We start from the raw sequence: 20,278 nt of genomic DNA on the forward strand, positions 1-20,278 counted from the left end.
GGGCGCAGGTCTGGGAATGCGTCCATTGGTAGTCCGCAGTGGCCGTATCGTCCAGATGTGCATCGCTGAGCCAGTACGTCACCCATTGGAGCTGTGCGGCCAGGTAATACAGCTCCATGTTGGGGACAGCCAGTCCTCCCTCCGCGGTTGGGGAGTACAGTTTAGCCAGCGCCACTCGAGGTCGCCCCGTGTTCCAGATCAAGCCACGAAGCATTGATTCCAGATCGCGGAATATCCGCGCGGGGACATACGTGGGGATATTCGCGAAGTGATATAGCAGCCTAGGGAGCGCTATCATTTTAGTAAGAGCTATGCGGCTGGGCACGTTCAGCGGAAGGGTTTTCCAAAAGGACATCTGAGCTCGCAGAGAAGAAATGGCGCGCACCAGGTTGCCCTCCAGTAAGTCCTGTGGGTCTCTATAGATGTGCAGTCCTAGGTATTTAAACGTGGTCGGGTACCAAGCGAGCCTGGCCCCTCCAAGATGCACATCGCATTCCTCCTGGTCACGGCTGAACGAGTATGCCCCGGACTTGGCCCAATTGACCCTGAGGCCCGAGACCTCTGCGAAGGTCTGGAAGACGTCCGATAGCTCGGCTGGTACCGCGGTGAGGTCCCGCACATAAAGCAGCAGGTCGTCTGCGTAGAGCGAGACTATGTGCGTTCCGTCAGCCAATGGGATCCCCCATTCCGCTCCTCTGTCCCGTAGTAGAGCCGCTAGTGGTTCAATGGCTAAGGAGAAGAGGAGGGGCGACAGGGGGCAGCCTTGCCTGGTGCCTCTACGCACCCCGATCTATCCTAAACAAACTTTCTTAATTTGAACACCCCACTCCATTGTCTCGTTTAGAGTCAATCCCAAGTATTTGCATGGAGGGACTTTCTCTAAGAGTTCCCCATCTAGTTGGGGATTGGACCGCTTAACCCTTTCGATGCTCATGACGGAACAGTTCCGTCATGAGCATCGGTCGAGCTGTGCTCATGACGGAACCGTTCTGTCATGACCACACCCATTTGTATTGAGGCTCAGCACCGGAGGTAAATCGGGGCCGCACGGATGAGGTTAAGAGTGCCCAGCGTTGAAAACCATATATTTGGTTTTCTGGGTGTTAATTTCCAGACCCCAGGTGCTGTTTAGGCTTCGGTTGTTAAGTTGCGGGCAATAAAGCACTGTCTCTTAACGGGTATTTTGGAAAATAGGGTATTTTGAGCCCTTGTCTGTGAGCCTTTTTCCCCCATGCAATCATGGTGCATCTTATAAGATCCATTGGACCCGCTGTCTTGAATGTGGGCAGCATAACTACAGCGTTTAAAGGACAGGGGGCAATGACTTTCTCAGGTGTGGCATTGTCCTAGTTTCGTAGCACCAGAAATGAGTGAATCCTTCTTGCGATTCATAACATTAGCGTTCTAAATCTGGAGCTGCGAGGCTGCCCATTTCATATGAACTAGTTAGTGTCTACAACCTCATTCTCGTGGATGTGGTTAAAGGACACAGAAGCACAGACATGCCACTGGCGCACCAAAGGCAAGCCTGCCTGCACACGTCCACATCCGGCAGGGGCCAGGTAACCTGCTTCTTTTCTGCCATTGAGATGTGTATACTTCCCTGAGCATCTATATGCACTACAGGTAAGTGGAAAGTGTAAGGGCAACCATTCAATTGATTTAGGGTCTGAAATGCGTGCATGTATGCACTGTGATTTTTGCCTTGAAAATAATTTTGTACCCAGGGTAAATTACAGAGGCGCCCTTAATTGGAAGTTAATTCTACTTAATTGTGGATTGCTGCCTAGCCATAAATGGGACCTTTTTACATTTTTAAGTGATGAGCAGTTCATGATACTGTTCCTAAGGGAAATTTGGCTCCATGAAGAATCTACGGCTGTCATTATTCCGGATTTACCTACAGGATACAATATTGCAAGGCAAGATCTTCAAAGTAAGGTGAGCGAGGGGTGTTGGCTATAATACATAAAGCGTTAATAGTCTGCTCCCTTTTTCAACTATCTATCCCAGATTTCTAAAGGTACTTTATTTTCTATATATTTGTCACCCACCTTTTTCTTCATCAGGAGCATTAATTTACCGTCCTCCAGTCCCATCTGCGCAGTTTGTTAAAGCGTTTTGGCCAGCATATCGCAATATGAATCAAATTTTACCCTTTTAGGGAAATTGAATATTCATTTTGAAGATACGAAGTTTTCCACTCCCACCACTCTAACACAGGATTTAGCAGGGTTACAACTGGAACAAACAGTGAAATCCTTCCCAGATGAGAAGGGCTATTTACTGGACTTGGGTGTTCTCAGTAGCTGCCGGTGTTGTGCAAAAGTGGCGGGCGGGTATGTGGGCTCATGGGACAAAATGTTAAAAAATGATATATTTTACAAATACTTACGTGCAGCCGGCCGCGTCATGCTCTTCTGCTCCTCTACTCGAGGCACAGGCTACCAGATTCCACTGCAGCCAATCCTGACGCTTCTTTCAGGATGCCTGTGGCTGCATGAAAACGGCATCAAGATTGGCATTCGGAAATTTGCGCTCTCAGTGATACTGTTAGTGTCAGGATCCTACAGGTCGCACCTGCAATACTGTACTCTTGTGGCGCGAGCGAGAGAATTGAGATCTCTGTAGTCAGAAACAGAGTTCCGAACTACATTACCCAGAACTCCTGGGAGTATTTGTTTGCTGCACGCACGCTTCCTGTTGCGTGTAATTCAAGGTGTTTCCGCTTCCAGGAGACGCCGGCCAGAGACGCCGTACCGAGACGCTGCACTGAGACGGATCCTGCAGGTTGCGGGTTGGCGTTTTTCCCAGCAGTTTCAGACATTGCCCAAAGACCTACTATCGAGGTAGGAGCGGGATTGACTTTAGTCTTTGGGGGTCCAGACCTTGCGAGCGGCACTTTGCCGCATTCTGCTCGCCTCAATTCAGAGAAAGCGGAGCGCGGTGGTAGGAAGCCACGCGTTGCCGTTTGTCTCCGTCACGTAGTGCTGTTAACTTCGAGGAGTTTATTTCTTGTTTTTCTGGGTGCAGGGTTCTCGGAGCGCAGTGGTGAAGGACAACCACACGCTTCCGTGCACTCGTCTTAAGGAGCCTGTTTGTTTTCCTGACAACGGATCGTATCCACTTATCATTTACTTGCTCCTGTGGCAGTAGTGCTATTAACTCTAGGATCGTTGTACTACAAACTTTATTTGTATTGAAGCCAAACCTTATGCCCAGTAGAGCGGAGTGCTGTGGTTCTTGCTTCCCACGCACTGCCGATTCTACAAATAAGTAGGAGAGGATTACCTGCTTCGGCCACGGATCGTTGTGTTGATTCTCTTATGAATTACCTTATCTATCAGATTCCAGTATACCACTCTCTGGCATTCGTTTCATTGTATGTTGGGTGTAAGGCGGTTGAGTCATGCGATAATGGTGTTTCATGGGTGTATCTGCTCTTTGACCTACGTTTGTGTCCCTGTAGGTACATAGGGTGCCAAGAGAGGTAGTGGTGTTGTACCATGGCTGGTTTCTTCTATTTTATAAGGGACCTATGGTTCATACTAGCGAGAATTAATGAGAGTAGGCTGTGGGTGATTAAGTATTAATAGCTGTGTATATGTTCTTGTCGTTACAGGTATATCCCTTTCCCCGCTGTCCCCTCCCTTTCCCTTCCTGGTTCATTTATCCCTCGCCTAATGGCTCAAGGCCTCTGTGTGATTAAACTAGAGGTCTTGTGACGTTTGGAGGTGGACCCTTGTAAGCTACAACCGAGTTCCGTGGAGCTGATCCGGACAGTTAGCATGTGCCTGCTCTTTCCAACCCAGCAACACAGCTGGGTTGGAGAGAGCTTCTTTGCGAATAACAGTTTGGCCAGCCTGAGATGGCCGCCAAACAGTTATACGCACTGACAACAGTGCCTACCACTCCCCCTGTGACTTTCATCCCCCTGGCCTCGCCCCCAAGACTCGGCAGGTTTGGGAAAGAAAGATAAAACGATAATAAAACGTTTGTATTATGTTTTTATTTTTCCTTTCCTGACGTTTTGAAATGGGGGGAGACGCTCCTTCGCCTTAGTGGAGGAGCCGCCGCTGGGTGTTCTCAAATTTTCCCAATTTATTTGATAGTTTTGCTCAGCATGTTATTTGGTCCTATCATATTATGATCCTGATATTGGTCTCCAGACAGGAGAGCAACCTTGCACAGGGCCCTTCCCAGATGTGATTGCTGTAGGTCTAATCTAGACCTAGCAAAATATTAAGGGCTTCTTCTAAACACTATACCTAGGATTGAGGACAATAAGCTAGATGCAGCACAGAACTTTGATGACTGAGTTAAATAATAACATTCCAATTAAGAAGTAAGACCTCCCCATCATTCATCAAGAGCACCTGTGTTCATACTCTCAGTTGCAAGAGTGTAAAAGACTGGTGAGGCAATGGAGGAAGGATATGATCCTAACAACAAAAAGGACTAGAGAAAGTCAATTATTAAGTACCACTTTGCTATCAGAAGAGCACAGATAGAATATTATTACCAAAAATAAATTTCACAGTAAATTCCTCCACAGAGTTCTATACGCTAGTCAAATTTTTAAAGAATATAGAATGCAACAGGCTGCTTTGCCACCCTCAGTAGCTCACTGTAATCAACTAGACAATTTTCTCATTAACAAAATCTCTGGAATCTATGCAGATTCGTGCCACTGAGGCCAAGGGGGGAAGCTCTGATGGCATGAAGCCAATCAAAAAGCAACTAGGGCCCTTTCCACCTTTCAGGAGATAGAGGAAAAAGATGGCCCAGCCTTGGTGAACAAGTTAAAATAGGGTTCGCCTTTGGACCCTGTACCTCCCTATATTCTTAAGCAGGAGGAGAATATAATCCTCCCGTCCCTGCTAAAGTTCCTTAACCTCTCACTACAATCGGGCATAGTACCACCCTTTTAGAAACATGGTGATATAAAACTTATTTAAAAAAGTCCACTCTTGAACCTCAACAAGTAAAAAACTATAGATCAATATCCCTGCTTCCCATAACGAGCATGGTTCTGAAAAAACACATAAACCAGCATCTTTCCACTTTTCTGGAACGAAATGTGGCGTTTCATCATACGCAATGGCTTTTCGATTATATAATAGCACAGGAACGGCGTAGTTAGCCGTGGTTGAGGAATTTAAAATGAATCTGGGTTTTGGTAGTATTGCAGCAGTGATCCTATTGGATCGAAAGTGCTGAGTTTGGCGCTGACTCTCAATATAAATTACGCCACAGACTAGCAGCTACAGGAATATCAGGAGTAGCATTTTGTTGGCTCTCCCATTCCTCGAAAGAACCTTCCAGGTTTATGACAACCCATTTTATACCGACATCTTCTTTTCAAGTGTAGTGTCAATTTGGAGTTCCTCGCTTACTCCTACGCTTTTTAGTCTCCATGTCAGTCCTTTAGTGGAGATGTTTAATCTTATGTTCTCTCTATTGTTTCGTATGAAGATGAGACTCAGATTATCATCTCCCTCACTCAGGACAATCATTGTAATATGCGTCGGTTGGAGCCTTGCCTAACAAAAGAAGCTGCAATTATCCTAGGCAGCAACAAAGAACTCTTTTTTTCATAACAAGAATGTAAATAAGTAAATTCAAAATGAAGACATACATACATACATACCGAACGAAAGCACGTGTGTCACTGGTAGTTGCATTGTTCTGGAGGGCTCATTTAGGAATTCACATTCTGTAGTAAACTGCAAAACAAATAATATGTTACCGGGTGGATGAACTAATCTGGAAAGAAATATAAGGGGTACGATCTCCATGTCACAGTCAACAGCATGGCTGACTCAATAACATGAATTTAAGAATACATCTAAATAAGACCTAAACTTGTATTATCTCCTTTATTAAAATGCCACTAAAATGGTTCTCATAACATGATTAAATAAGCACTGGAAAATTCAACACGGCTTTTTATTGGTGAACTCGAGTGTAAATTCATGGGTGGGTTTGTTGATGTGGCTGGACAAGTGAGTGCATTAGGTGGCTGCATGTTTGGGTGGGTGACTATGAGCGGGCGGGATGTGTAATGCAGGTGAGCGAATGTGAGGTGGTGGGTGAGGGAATGTTAAAGGTGACTGAGTGCATGAATATAAACAATACGGACCTGTGACTGTGCCCGGTTCTTTGGGAGGAAGAAGGCACAGCCTGCTAACCAACATGCTCTCCACACAGGGAGGGCATTAAGGGGACCGGCTGCTCCCACCATGCTAGAGTCCAAGGGAGCTAGCCAGAAGTCAGGGACTGAACCATTCCATAAAGCACTGTCAACCTCGGGTGAATGAGCTGAGTTCCAGTTCTCCCATCACTCAGATCCACACCAATAAAAAGGTTCAAATACAGACCCCTTCTAGCGGACGCCCGCCGTGATCCGTAGCAGCACTGTACTGTAACTAGACATTCGTGACCTGGTGAACACTGAGTATGAACTGGACACTGAAAATGAAAGACTTGTTGAGCAGCAATGGTCTGGAGGCACAGGGCGGTGCAGATCCTGACAGCCTTTCAAAATCATGTCTGTTATAAGACAAAGGACATTTTATCAGTACGTCTTTTCCTGGGTGTATATAAATTAAACAAAAGTGGAATAAACAAGTGCAGTGCAGTGAAAACAAAGTATCAAGTGCACAGGAAAAGATATGTGATCATATTTCACAATGTGCACCGTGGGCCTCCGAAGCGTATGCGACATCAACAATTGTTCACCCATTCATATTTCTCTGCCTTTTTATTTTTCTGGTAAAGTAAATTATCCACACGATTCTTTAATGTCGTGAAACAGCTGCAAGCATAATGACCAAGGCTAGAAGACGAATGCACCAATAATTCATTGGCAAGGTCAATAGGTCTCGGTAATGCTTAAACTCCGAGCTATAGGCGTTGTCAATGTGAATGTTTTTTAGCTGTATTTGGGCCCTCAAGTGATGTAACTGTGATAGTATTGTGTCTTAAATAAGAACAAACGTTATAAAGAAACATGCCAGACTGCCTGTGGAAGGGGATGAACGAGAGTCCAAGATAAGTGTGGAAATGACTACACAGGGAAAGCGGTTGTGGGAACTGAGAGGAAAGATGTTGGGAAAAGCAGAGGGTTGGAAGGAGCAACCAGAGAGATGCAGAAACAGAAGGAGAATGGGCATGTGGTATGCACTCCCTTGGAGCACTAAAAACAAAATGTTACTAGATATGGCTGAGGAGGCCAAAGAGTCCGGTTCCATCATCTCTCCAGAGGTCCTTTCGAGCTGTGCGTAAAGGGTGGTGATTTTTTTGAGCAATGTAAATTGTGCGCTCTCCATCGAACGCCGCCGGTGTCTTCTCATAAAGATAGACCCAAAGTTAGGAGACCTGGCCGATTACGAGGCTGGTGCTATCGCGCAAGGTGGCTTATTAGGCGAGCCTTTTGTAAAGGAGCTCGGAAAATTCTTGAATACATTCACATCGCTGGACAGGGCTCAATCCACAGTAAAGGGTTTTTCCTGTGTTTTTCGCTCGGCTGGTCACCAGCACTCCTAGAGTAACCAAAGAGGCTCCGGTCAATACCAGGACCAGTCCCGTTAGTGGAACTTTTATCCCACATGAGGACGACGTGGGAAAGGAAAAGGATTCCGGGGAGAATCCTCAGCTTCTAACTCCGGTGAGTGTTCACCCTTCTTTCCTGTTAAAAATAGGGGGGCGACTGGCAAGTTGTCTCTGACGCTGTAATGGCCGGATTTTCTGATTAGATGGGATCAGCCCCTAGGGGCCCCTCCAACCCAGCCAGAACGTAACCACATCCCTCCTCAGGACCATCTATCCTGGCACCTGGGTACCTACCTGAGGATGGGGAACTCGCAATATACAAGCTCATATTATTAGAAACACCACTAAATCTATAGGGATACTAAGAATACTCACTGATTACTAAGGATATCCATGCCATACACTACACTCATACCTTATAGTCTCGCGGCCACTCAGACCCAGACTAATCTACCCCAGGGCAGATATGACACACAATCCGGTGCGTCTACACATGGGCCTGCAGAACCCAATGCTCTCTTTTCCAAACGGTTTACAATCCGGCAAACCTACACGCCAGTAATCCCCCCTGGCGCTCTCACTTACACAAGCCACAATCCTGTGGGTATACACGCTGGTAATCCACCCCAGCGCTCTCACTAACCCCGTATATCAACGACGACCACATTCCTATGAGCACCTTCAGTTATATGTTGGGAAGTCTCTCTCTCTCTATTCACTAACGGCTTGCTACTACAATATTAGGAGTTAGCCAATTAATATAATGTACCTCTTATTCTTGGCATCATAGGTCCACTCGCTCCCTATTTATGTGATCACCACTTACCTGATTGGGGTTACTCATCCATTCATATAAATAATAACCACCTAGGAGATACATTTACCTGGATTGAACAAGAATACAAGGCACATTGCAGTTTACTACAAACTGGGGGTTTTATTATAACAATATAAACACCTACACAGACAAAGACTATAGATAGAACACACCGCTGAAAGGGAAAAGATTAGCAATACAATAGCTTAGGGAATAAAGACAAGATTAAGATGCAAGTGTGAAGTAAACTAATGTGACAGAATCAATATCACCTGATTAGTGTGAAGTCTTGTTCTAGCTGTCATCTGAGTTCCTCTCTCGTCTGTGCCTTGGCTCATCTCAGACTCTCTCTCTCTCCTGCACTCTTGGATACACCTCTGCGCGGATCACTTTGCACTGGATTTCTCTCCCCCACGGACTCTCTCCACCTTCCAGATTCAATCTAATGGTTTCTGCCGCTCTGATGCTTTTCATTCCACTAGCTTGTTCACTCTATTTTGACTGTCTCTGCGCCAATGTCCAATTAACTCCAGCTGCTCCCACAGGTTAGTCCACGATCTCTCCTCCGTCTCTTCTAAAAGGCATTACTTCAGACTCCAGCTATTCAAACCTCCTCCTGATAAGTAACTGCTTCTGACTGCTTCCTTAAGTTCCAGCTCACTGACTGTCTGTTTGTCTTCTCTCTGTTCCAAGCATGTCCTGTCTCTTCTACTCTTGCAATTCCACTCCTCCAACTCTACCAACACTCTCTGCTCCTTCAATTCAATTCAGCTCTCTCTAGCTTGAACCCTCTCTGCTCTGCCAACTCCACTCGACTGCTTGGCTCCGCCACCTCCACTCGACTCCCTGACTCCGCCTCTGCACTTCACTGATATAGAATGCTGTTTCCTCATGGAAAGTTCCAGCCAGCAGCTTCCTCCCACCAATCCCATGCACCAGGCTCCTTGCGCTAGACGCTCCCACAGTGACCAGTCTGCTTGTTTCGTCTAGAGACCTGAGCCCGGGAACAATTCCTGATTAGATTCAGCTCTGGCCGGTTCTCTCCGGTTCGCTTAGGGCGAACAACAGCTTTAACTATAAACTTTACCTTTACTCTAAAAAGCCTCTCAGCTCCATCAAGATGGAGTCCCTCTAGTTCTAGGCCTGTAGGCCTGAAAGGGATCAAATACCCCTTAGCTCTGTCAGAATACCTACATAAACCATACCAATGTGTCTACTATGTCAAAGCCAATAGGCAATAGACAGATTAGAGTCAAGAATAAGGGATCTATCATCATATTAAGCAGCTATCCTCTTCTAGGTCTGGAAGAAAGGGCTTAAAAGGGCCAACACAAGCTAAGAATACCTATCCTAGATGTGAGCAAGACTAAGATCTATATCACTGCTAAATAGAGCCAAAAACCCTGCCATTACAGACGCACGATGCTTGGGTTCTCCAGACGGTTCAGGGTTTTCACATAAAGTTCATGAGACAGCCTGTTAAAAGAACTAGACCCCGACCCATCCAGTTCTCCGAACAAGTCACGGCCTTAGTGGACAAAGAAGTAGCTACTCCGCAAAGGCACCGTCCCTCTGACCTCACTGCACCCCAGGGGCTTTTTAAGCAATCTTTTCTTGGTGGACAAAACAGACAGAGTCAAGAGACCTGTTATAAATCTAAGCAACTTTAAAGAATGGCTAGTCTACCGCTATTTCAAAATGGAAGGAATTCATCTCCTTCGGGACATTCTACGTCCTCCAGACCGGATGGTCCGTTTGGACCTGAAGGACGCCTATTTGGTAATTTCGATTATTCCCCCTCACTGGCGTTTTCTTCAGTTTGCTTGGCGGCACCTCATCTATGAGTTCACAGCTCGCCCGTCCGCACTTTACTCGGCCCCCTGGTGTTTCACCAAGGTCCTCAGACCGACGGTGGAAGTTCTGAGAGCTTAAGGGATCCGAATGATCGTGTATCTAGACGATCTTCTCTGATGGCTTTTTGTCCACGTCAGCGGACCTCTCAGCTACCGATGACTATCTCCCTACTCCAGAATCTAGGTTTTGTGATAAACGAGAGCAAATCTGAGTTAGAGCCTACCCAATCGCTTACCTTCTTAGGGTTCGTGATCGACTCCACAACCTCTACACTCAGTCTTCCCTCCAGGAAGATAGCCAAGATTCGGCACGAGCTCCGTCGGTCCTGTCCAAACAACAGGTTTCTCTTCGCCATAGGCCCGGGTAGTGGGGCTTCTGTCGGCTTCAATTCAAGCCATCTTTCCGGGTCCGCTTCACTACAGTGCCCTCCAACGCCTCAAGGCGTTCTTCCTCCGCAAAAGGTTCCCACACTCTGACAACGTTTTCTTGTCCGCTGAGGCAAAAGCCGAAACCCAATGGTGGTTGGATCATATGGAGGCCTGGAATGGCCGGGTAATCTTCGAATCAGCTCCCGATCTGGTAATCTAATCAGACGTCAGCAGACAGGGCTAGGGCGCCAGGTGCGGCGATTTGTCTACAGGCGGCTTGTGGTCACCCAAAGAACAGAAATTACATATCAACTGAAGGAAGCTTCTGGCGTGCTCCTTTGCAGTGCACTGCTGGACGAGAGACTCTGTACAGTCCTGTGTACTTCTGAAAATGGACAATGTCTCTGCTCTACCTGAATCACCTGGGAGAAACCAGATCAAAGGCCCTCTCGGATCTGGCGGAGAGCTTTTGGCAGTATTGCCTGGACAGTAAGATTTCTGTCACCGCAGAGTACCTGCCAGGTTGAGACAACCTGGAAGCAGACTTCCAGTCTCGCCACTTCCGAGACTCCAGCCTTTGGAAGTTGGATCAGTCAGTGTTCACGAGGCTGGACGGCCTCTGGGGTCCTTTTTCAGTGGAAATGTTTGCGCCCAGACTGGATTACCAGATCCCGCGCTTCTTCAGCTGGAGGCCGGATCCCCTGGCAGTGGCCATGGATCCCTTCCTCCAAGGGTACGCGTTCCCTCCCTTTGCGATGATCACGCGAACCTCAGCTCAAGTCCGCCGGCAGTCGGCGGATCTGGTACCAAATACCCCTCTCTGGAGGTCACAAGTCTGGTTTCCAGTTCTTCTGGAACTTTCTTGGGATTTTCCAATCCTACTCCCCCACTTTCCGACTCTTCTCACGAACCCGGACAGGATTCCTCATCCACTGGTTGTGGCAGGATCGCTATTTCTCATGGCATAGCGGATTTCAGGGGCAGATGGGAGACCTCAGGACTTTCGCGAGAGGCTGAGAGCCTCATCTCCAAGGCTTGGCCGGACAGTAAGGTCAAAAGGTACAAGTCCGCGTCGGGCAGATGGACCAGTTGGTGTTTGCGACAGGGTTTTGATCCCTTGGTCGCCGACGTCATTCACGTCGTGAACTTCCTAGCACACCTCGCGTCTAACAGTCTAGCATACTGGTCCATTAACACTTTTAGGTCATTCATCTCTTCTGGCCATGTGCCAGTTCAGGGTGCCCCTATTGGTAAACATCCTTTGGTGTGCAGGCTCTTGAGAGGTATTCGCCTTTCCTTACATCCGGAGCTGCGCTATTCCACTCTTTGGGATGTTAACCAAGTTCTCAATCTGTTTCTGTCCTGGCAGTCTAGCAGGTTCCTGTCCAGGAAAGAACTCTCAGAAAAACTGGCCATGCTCCTCTGTCTTGTGCCTTGTCGTCTGGTTTCAGATTTCCGGGCCCTGGACTTTCTGGAAGGATGTTCACTCCCGGAGGGGTGACATTCACATTAACCCGTCGTACCAAGTGCCATCCCAGGGTTATCTCTTACCCGGAGTGCCCTGATGCTCCAAAACTGTGTGTAGTTAGATGCCTCAAAGCCTGAGAGGAAATGACGGAGGAGTTCCGTCCACCAGGAGAGCGTCAGCTTCTTATTGCTCTCCGGAAACCCTTTAAGGCAGTTTCTTCCCCCACCATCGCGAGATGGGTTCGTTGGGTGATGCAAGAAGCCTGCATTAGCTTCGTCATTTTAGTGCGCATTCCACGCAAGGTGCCATGGCCGCGAAGGCATTTGGCCTGGGTGCTCGTTTGGAGGATATCCTCAACACAGCTGATTGGTCTTCGGACTCTATACTTTAAACCAGTGCTTAATATGGCTCAACTGGTTGTGGGCAAGCTTTGAACAGGCATAATCCTCGCCACCAGTCCTGAAATAGAATGAAAAATTTCCTAGCTAACGTAACAAAGTTTCAATTCTATTAAGGGCCCGGAGGCGAGGATTATCCCGCCCCAAGCTCCAGGAGGAGATCCCTTCCCATATTGTAGTAAGTACTTGTCTTTGAGAATAACTGTGATGATTTATGCTGTATTTTAAGTAACTGCTACTTGTTTTTTTACAGGTTTCAGTAGTAGTTTTCTTTAGGTAATGTGTTCCCTGTTTCAGGTTCTGATTCCCAGAAACAAGATGCCTGACTGCCTGACGTGCCCAGGATGACTGTCTTCGCTCTCAGAAAGAGGAAACGGGGACACTGACAGAGGACTATGTTAGGCGTCCTAGCCCCTGATTGGACACTGTGCTCCTTCCTGATTGGTTGTTGCTATGTTGTTTTCTCTACTACTTTTCCCCCATTTTTCCATGGGAAATGTAGTTTGTTGTTTCTACACTGCTGTGAGAATAAAGTGGAGAAAGAAGGCATAATCCTTGCCTCCGAGTCCTTAATAGAACTGAAACTTTCCGTTACGTTAGCTAGGAATTTTTTCATTAATCTGCAGTTTTCTTTGAGCCTGCTATGACTGATATATTTGGCCTACCGTTTTAAACATTGAATTAATAAACTATTGTGTGTTATATTCCATACATTTGGATTGGTTTATTCACCTCGCCTTAAGTGAGTGTTGTGTCTTACCTCTCTCCTAAGGGAGTGGTGGGGTTTTGGGTGTGGCTTGATGGTGAGCAGCCACATTCATTACATGGAGCCATCCTGCCGGAAACTAATTTGCTTTCAGTTTGGTACATTTACCAATTAATTGTACATTATTAAATTTACTTAAATATACTGTTCCTGTGAAATGCACGGCCAGTGTTTGATCTTTTATCACCTACCATTTTAAGTGCTGAGGTGTCACAAGAGAGCTCCATAAAAAAACAGCATTAAAAACAAGTACTGGCAAAGCCAATTGGTCTGGCGTGGTCTGCCAGCCTTTTGACAATTCTTGTTTTGTTTTGTCATGGTTTTTGCAAAACGTTAGTAATCAAGAAGCTGAAGGTTCGTCAAACTAAAGGTAAAAAAATGTTTGGGGGTTTAAAAAAAAGCACACATTACCATAGTACTCCCTGGCACTGAAGGGAACTACTTTATGTGTGGATATGCTCCTTGGAAAAAGTCAGCAGCCCATAGTGAAGTCAGCCAATGGCTGAAATGAGCTGACTCACTGCCGCCTGATGTGTACTTGAGTGGGTTGGAGAAAAACGTGAATGACAGAACCACAGACAAATGGATTAAGTGTGGCAGAAACCCCCTATAAGTAACTATGTCACACACATAATTTTAATAAAATCAAAAGATCTTGGCTAACACAGCCCTAAAAAGCAATCTTTCTGCTACCTGGCTACCAGCCCCTTTAAAAAAGAAGGAAAGGAGAAAAGAAAGAAGCAGAAGGAAAGAAAAAATGAAGGGAAAAATGTCGCCAAGAAAGAAGGTTAAGAAAGAATTAAAGAAAGGAGGAAAGAGACAAAAGAAAAATGAGGAAAGAAAGCAAAAAAGAAGGGAAAAAGAAAGAATGAAGGAAATAATTAAAAAGATGGCACGACAGAAGGAAAGAAAGACAAGAAGGAAGGAAAGAAAGAATGGAAAGAAAGAACAAGCATAGAAAGCAAGAAAAAAGTAAAGGAAGACAAAGAAAAGAAAGAAAAAACTAAGAAAGCTCAACAAATGAACGAAGAAAAAAGGAAAATCAAGGAAGAAGGAAAGCAAGAAAGAAGGAAAGAAACAAGAAAGAAGAAAAGAAAGAAACAAGAAAGAAAGAAAGACAAAAGAAAGAAAGAATACGAATGAAAGAAAAAAGAAGGTACTTAAGAAGGCAAGAGAGAAGGAAGGCAAGAAAAAAGGAAAAGGAAAAACAAAACAAGTTTTACAACTGCTGCAAATTAAACATGATAAAGGTTGTTTTTCTTCCTGGGTAAAGTTGATTAATGTACCATTGGTTAAATTGAATTCAGAATAAACGTGGTCTAAAGAATTGGCCACCTATGAATTCACATGTATATTGAAGCTTTTGTTTATGTCCTGTACGCAAAGTAAAGAGAGGACACCTTCATACAGAATAGTTTCATATAGACGCTGTCTAATACCAGCAGCCAGATTAATAAGCAATTGCAATGCAATAGGTCTCGCATTTACGAAGTTTAAGCCATTGGCATTGTAAATGACAATGCCTTTTATTTATGTCTTGAAAACCAAAAATTAAATAAAAGTCATTGTCATTAACAATGCCAATAGCTCAAACACGCGTAAATGCGAGGCCTATTGCATTGCAAATGCTTGTTTCTGTAGGGATTGTGGACACCTGCAGGGTGCCCTATAGTACCGGGTGTGATACTGTACAACACCATCTGCCTCGGGCCCCAAAAGAGCGCTTTACTAATGGGTAGAGGTGCCTGGTGGCTAGAGCTGCCAAGTGCAAACCCTGATGCAGGGGGGAATCAAGTTCGACTGTTGCCATCCGTTCAATGTTCTACGATTCCAGGCAAATGACTTAATCTCCCTGTGCCCATCAGAAATGGTGTAACGTAAACTGTTTCTGTAGCAAAGTGCTCTAAAGCACTCCGGACAGATATTTACTTTTTTCTTAAAAAGGCACAAAAAATCTATCCAGACTCAAAGACTGCTGCAGAGTTCACCAACATTAAGCACTGACTTTCTGCTGCACGAATCAAAAAATATTCCCAGCATGAGTGTTACACTTTGATCTTTCTAGCCCTCGCTACTACAGGAACAGACATCGGTAGGTGGAGGGGAGTGCGCGGGGTGGGGGGAGGCCCCTGACTTCTTGGAATTTGTACCCGGCTTCTCCAGAACATTTCAGAACCCTCCTTCCTTTGAGAATGTTATTAGGATCTGGCTATTCTCCGATTATTTTACAGCTGTAAATAGGGTCCTGTGTGATGTATACTGCTCCCTCGGTCTCTAGTGCCACAAAACCTCATTGCAGTGTGTGAGCGCTTTATTAAGGGCCATTGACACAGTGCATGCTTAGCTCACAACCTCAAGGGCAGTAGGTCTGAAGACCCCAGTCAACGTGGAGCCTTTTCGAACTCCCGACTCTTGGCCCGCAGCAAAGGGCACTCCTGAACTGCTCTGCAGTAAAGAGGTACACAGTGTTATCACTCCCAGGGAGAGTAATCCCAGCCCACTGCCCTCTTAGTAGCTGCTTGGCTCACCACAGCTGGCGTCATGGTAGCCTGAAATCATGTTGATATAATGCAGGGTGTAAATATGACATGACTTCTGGAGCACCAAATCTGCATTAAGTTATAATGGCTACACAGTCCTGAAGCTTGTGTTTGTTGTGGACAGGGCTTATACCAAGGCAGTGTGCTCCGAGGCCCATCTGTGCCAGCTGATCAAATCAAATCAAATCAGGTGTTTGTTAAGCGTGACTATTTACCCGAAAGGGTCTACCGGTGTGGGGGTAGGAGGAGGGGATTCGCAGGTTCCAGTCCATCAAGGAGGGGTCTGTCGAAGAGCAAGATTTTTAGGTTTCTTGCGAAGATGGGGAGCGATGTTATCCGTCTGAGGTGGAGCGGCATGTCGTTCTAGGCTCTGGCTGCGCAGAAGGAGCAGCCTCCCGATCTGTTCTTTCTGGTGCGGGGGACCACGGCGTAGAAGAGCTCGACTGATCGTAGGGTCCTTTGGGGTGCGTGGAATTTGAGTCGGCTGTTCAGGTATGCTGGTCCGGTGACGTGGAGGGCCTTGTGAGTGTGGGTTAGCATCTTGAAGAGGACTCTAGCTTTGATGGGGAGCCAGTGGAGTGTGCGCAGGTGCTGGGAGATGTGGCAGTGTCTTGGCAGGTTGAGGACCAGTCTTGCAGCGGCGTGTTGGATGTTCTGTAGCTTGCGGGTGAGGTTTTTGTTTATTCCGGCATAGAGTGTGTTGCTGTAGTCGAGCCTGCTAGTGACCAGGGCATGAGTGACGGTCTTTCTGTGTTCGAGGGGAATCCATTTGAAGGTCTTACGTAGGAGGCGGAGGGGGTGGAAGCAGGAGGAGGAGACTGAGTTGATCTGGCAGTCCATTTTGAGCTCTGAGTCTAGGATGATTCCCAGGTTGCGTGCTTGGTCCCTAGGGGTGGGCGGGCTTCCGAGGACAGGGGCGTGACCAGGTGTCGTTTCAGGTGTCTGGGTTTGGGCCCATGACGGGTACTTCAGTTTTGTTGGTGTTTAGTTGTAGGCAGCTGTTTTTCATCCATTTGGCGACAGCTTCCATGCCTTCTCGAAAGTTGTGTCTGGCGGTGTTGGGTTCGTTGGACAGGGAGAGGATGAGTTGGGTGTCGTCTCCGTATGACACAATGTTAGGTCCGTAGGTTCTGACGATGGGGTGAGCGGAACCATGTAGACGTTTAAGAGCATAGGGCTGAGGGAGGACCCCTGGGGGACTATGCAGGTGGTAGGTGTTGGATCCGAGAGGACAGGGGGTAGTCTGATCCGCTGCGTTCTGCCGGAAAGGAAGAAGCGATTCAATCGAGGGCCTTGTCTTGGATCCCTGCGTCTTGGAGTCTGCGTTTTAGGGTGTGGTGAGAGACTGTGTCAAAAGCCGCTGAGAGCTCGAGGAGGATGAGGGCTGCAGTTTCTCCTTTGTCCAGTAAAGTACGGATGTCGTCTGTTACGGCGAGGAGCTGATGCCTCCTAGGCCTTGTTGGCATGCAGCTAGTCTTAGGGCTCCCTCACCTACACCCCAGGCCCAGAGTCTAGGCACGGTCTCCCTTTTAATGTTTGGGACTTAGGAGGGGTCCTGAGTGGCGTCACCCGCACCTAGGGGCATGATGCTCTTAGTGGCATCCCGAGCGGGAGCCAGCATGGATTTCTTTGAAGTAGAAAGGGGGCAGAGAGGAGGCAGCAAGGTAGAAGGTTAGGCGTGCCTGCCCCCACGAGGGCAACGTCATCAAAAGGCACAGGGTCGAAAGGAGAGGGCCTCACAGTGTAGTCTATGTGGTGCGTTTTTCTGAGAAATTTCTCACCACACACCAGCTGAGATACATATTCAGAAGTGTTGGGATATTCTTTAGCACTAAACTAATCTTCTGAGTGGCCGGCCTGGACCAAGATGGGCTGCTTAACTGCTCCTCCTCAAGGCACTCTTAATTCTGCAATGGACAAGGAGTCAAATCCACGCTCATCAGACTCTTACAACCAGGGGAGTAACTTCAGAGGCAGTGTTTGGGGTGTTACACACCCATAATAAATGTATTCTGTAGTAAATAGTTGGGTAGAGGTGCTTTCAGTCAGGTATGATGAGGGGTTTGGATTTTTACATGCACATATAGACAAAAACACACACTCTTGTCTCTTTTAAATGTCTTAAATTTGTTATTTTACAAAATATTGAGTTATAAGTACCCCATACAATCAGCAAACCTCTCCTTTACTACTGCTCCTTAAGGCCCCCTGCTTTGCTTCTGGTATATGTTAACCTGTATGATTGTTGGGAAATATGAAGCTCACACCCCTCACAATCTTACTCACCAACCAACTCTATTCTAAAGGCAATCCATGCATCACGGAAAGCGGTTGAGGTGTAGGTGGGAGAAATTAAAATGGATATGACCTTGCGCCGCCAAGATCTCAATAATAATGCTGGCCAGGTCACCAAGGGGTGATTATCCACCTTAGAAGACAAGGTAGCATCCCTTAAAACACTGTCTCAAAACGTGTCTTCTACGAAACACCTGGAAGCAAGAGCTGAAGACCTGGAAAATTCTTCCTGCTGCAACAATCTCGAACTGGTGAGCTCTCTGGATGGATAGAAACTGCTAACACATACACATTTCTATAAACCTGGTTGCTCTCCTGAATACCAAAGGAGGTGCTATAACAGTGATTTGTCAGCGAACGTGCCCACAGATCGCTTGCCCCGAAACCCCATTCGTGGAGCCCCTCCGAGGCTGATCACTGCCCGAATTTGGAACTTTCGCTACCGGGGTGTGATACTACCAGAGCGGAATAAGGCTGAGCAACCGAAACTCCAATCCACAAGAATCACAATATTTCTGGATTACATCAAAATGGTCAAAAAACTGCATTCGAAGGAGTCAAGAAAAAATTTCAGGTGATGAACCTATGCTATATACTGATGTTTCCAGCCACCTTTCTCCTGCAGAAGCCTGGGAATGGGCAGCGAAAAAAATAAACTTACTAGGGGTTCTCACTTTCTCAATCACAAAATAGTCAGCAATTGGTAGGATCCCTGCGCCCTACAGTGATGGCTCAGATCCTGCAGAGGTAGAAGCTACCCACACTGATTCCCATAATCATCTGCTGCAGAACAGAGTACGACTCGGCCTACTCCTCTGGAGCAGTATTTAAAACCCTCCTGAAGAGGAAACCCATTCGATCAGGAAACTGACCAACATGAGGTGGACGCAGGTGCGCTCCGCACAGGGAAATTACAAAAGCCCAAGTTATTGGTGCATAATTGGCAAACACTCTACGCTTCTGACTGCGGAGATCCACTGACACTGAGGCCCTAACGAGTTGTTGATACGATTTGAACGAAGTCTGGGGTGAAGATGCTTATGGAAGGGAAGTATGGGGGAGGAGGGGTTTTGAGGGCCTAAGGGTTGTTTTGTTGTGTTTTGTTTCACAACAAATTAATTGTCCTCCCACACTTTACATACACTTCCACACTTGACCTCCAGTTTTAGAGCGAGACTTGTCACGGTCCAATCCCACTTTCACACCGTGAACATGAACTCTCTTGGCATGAGCATTGGTAGGGAGTTCTGTTTCTCTTGAATACGACCCATGGCTAATTATAAAATTCTCTCTTGTAAAGTGAATGGTTTTTCAGACCGAATTAAGAGGACGACTGTACTCCGGTATGCCAACAGAGACGTCCGACGACACTGTTGCTCAAAGAAACTCACCTGTTGGGCACTAAATGCTGGATGCTAAGGTGATACGGTTATGATCAGGTATTTTCATGCTGGCTTTTCCAGGGTCTTCTAGGGAGTAGTCATGCTTCTGCACAGGAATTTCCTCCTAGTGGTAACTGCATTTGACTCAGATATACTTGGTCGATATGTAGTGGTCACTGGGACCCTGGAGGGCACACAACTTAACTTCATGACGACATTCCGCACCCATACATTTAAGCAAACATTAGAGGAATGTCGGTCTGCCCTACTTCACCTTCCAGCTGGTATAAAGAGCACTCGGGTGGGGCTTCAATGCTGTACCTGACCCAGCGGTGGGCACCCCAATGATACCTAGAATCAACAACTCAAGCGTGTTGTCATCATGGATGTCATCCCTGGGTCTCTGTTATGCTTAGAGAATCTGGCACCAACAAGTCAATTCTTACACACACACCTCTGCAGCATACAAGTCTGCATCACCTACTGACTTAATTCTGCTTCCAGGAACAGATGCCCTGTGGAATTATGTGGTGAAGATCCTCCCATGTGGAATCTCAGACCACTCCCCTCTCCTATTGAGCACTGTGGTCTAAACAGGGACGTTCCCGCCAATTTGGCATCTCAATGCCTGGTATCTAACAGACCTCTAATGCACCGACTTTCTAGCCATAGAACTCCAGGATTATGTCGACACCAATCAGGGTTCAGTGTCCTCTGCGGCTGCGTTGTGGGCAGTCGGGAAGGCGACGATTAGAGAAATCGCAAAAGCATTTATCGGCGCAAAAGAAACCATATGAACGGCTAGAAAAACTGGGAATGGCACAAGAAAGTGCTTG

At 46.7% G+C, this 20,278-nt stretch overlaps 1 protein-coding gene across 1 annotated transcript in view; it reads right to left on the minus strand.

Moving 5' to 3' along the window:
- The window catches only part of PGAP1 (post-GPI attachment to proteins inositol deacylase 1), an 868,977-nt gene that overhangs the window by 485,237 nt on the left and 363,462 nt on the right, over positions 1-20,278 (minus strand). Inside the window, exon 14 of the mRNA XM_086955415.1 lies at positions 5,651-5,726. Within this exon, the coding sequence (XP_086811541.1) occupies positions 5,651-5,726 (76 nt within the window). The remainder of the gene's footprint in view (positions 1-5,650; positions 5,727-20,278) is intronic.

The sequence above is a fragment of the Lissotriton vulgaris genome, chromosome 2_1, assembly GCF_964263255.1.
Source record: "Lissotriton vulgaris chromosome 2_1, aLisVul1.2, whole genome shotgun sequence".
NCBI classification, from domain to species: domain Eukaryota; kingdom Metazoa; phylum Chordata; class Amphibia; order Caudata; family Salamandridae; genus Lissotriton; species Lissotriton vulgaris.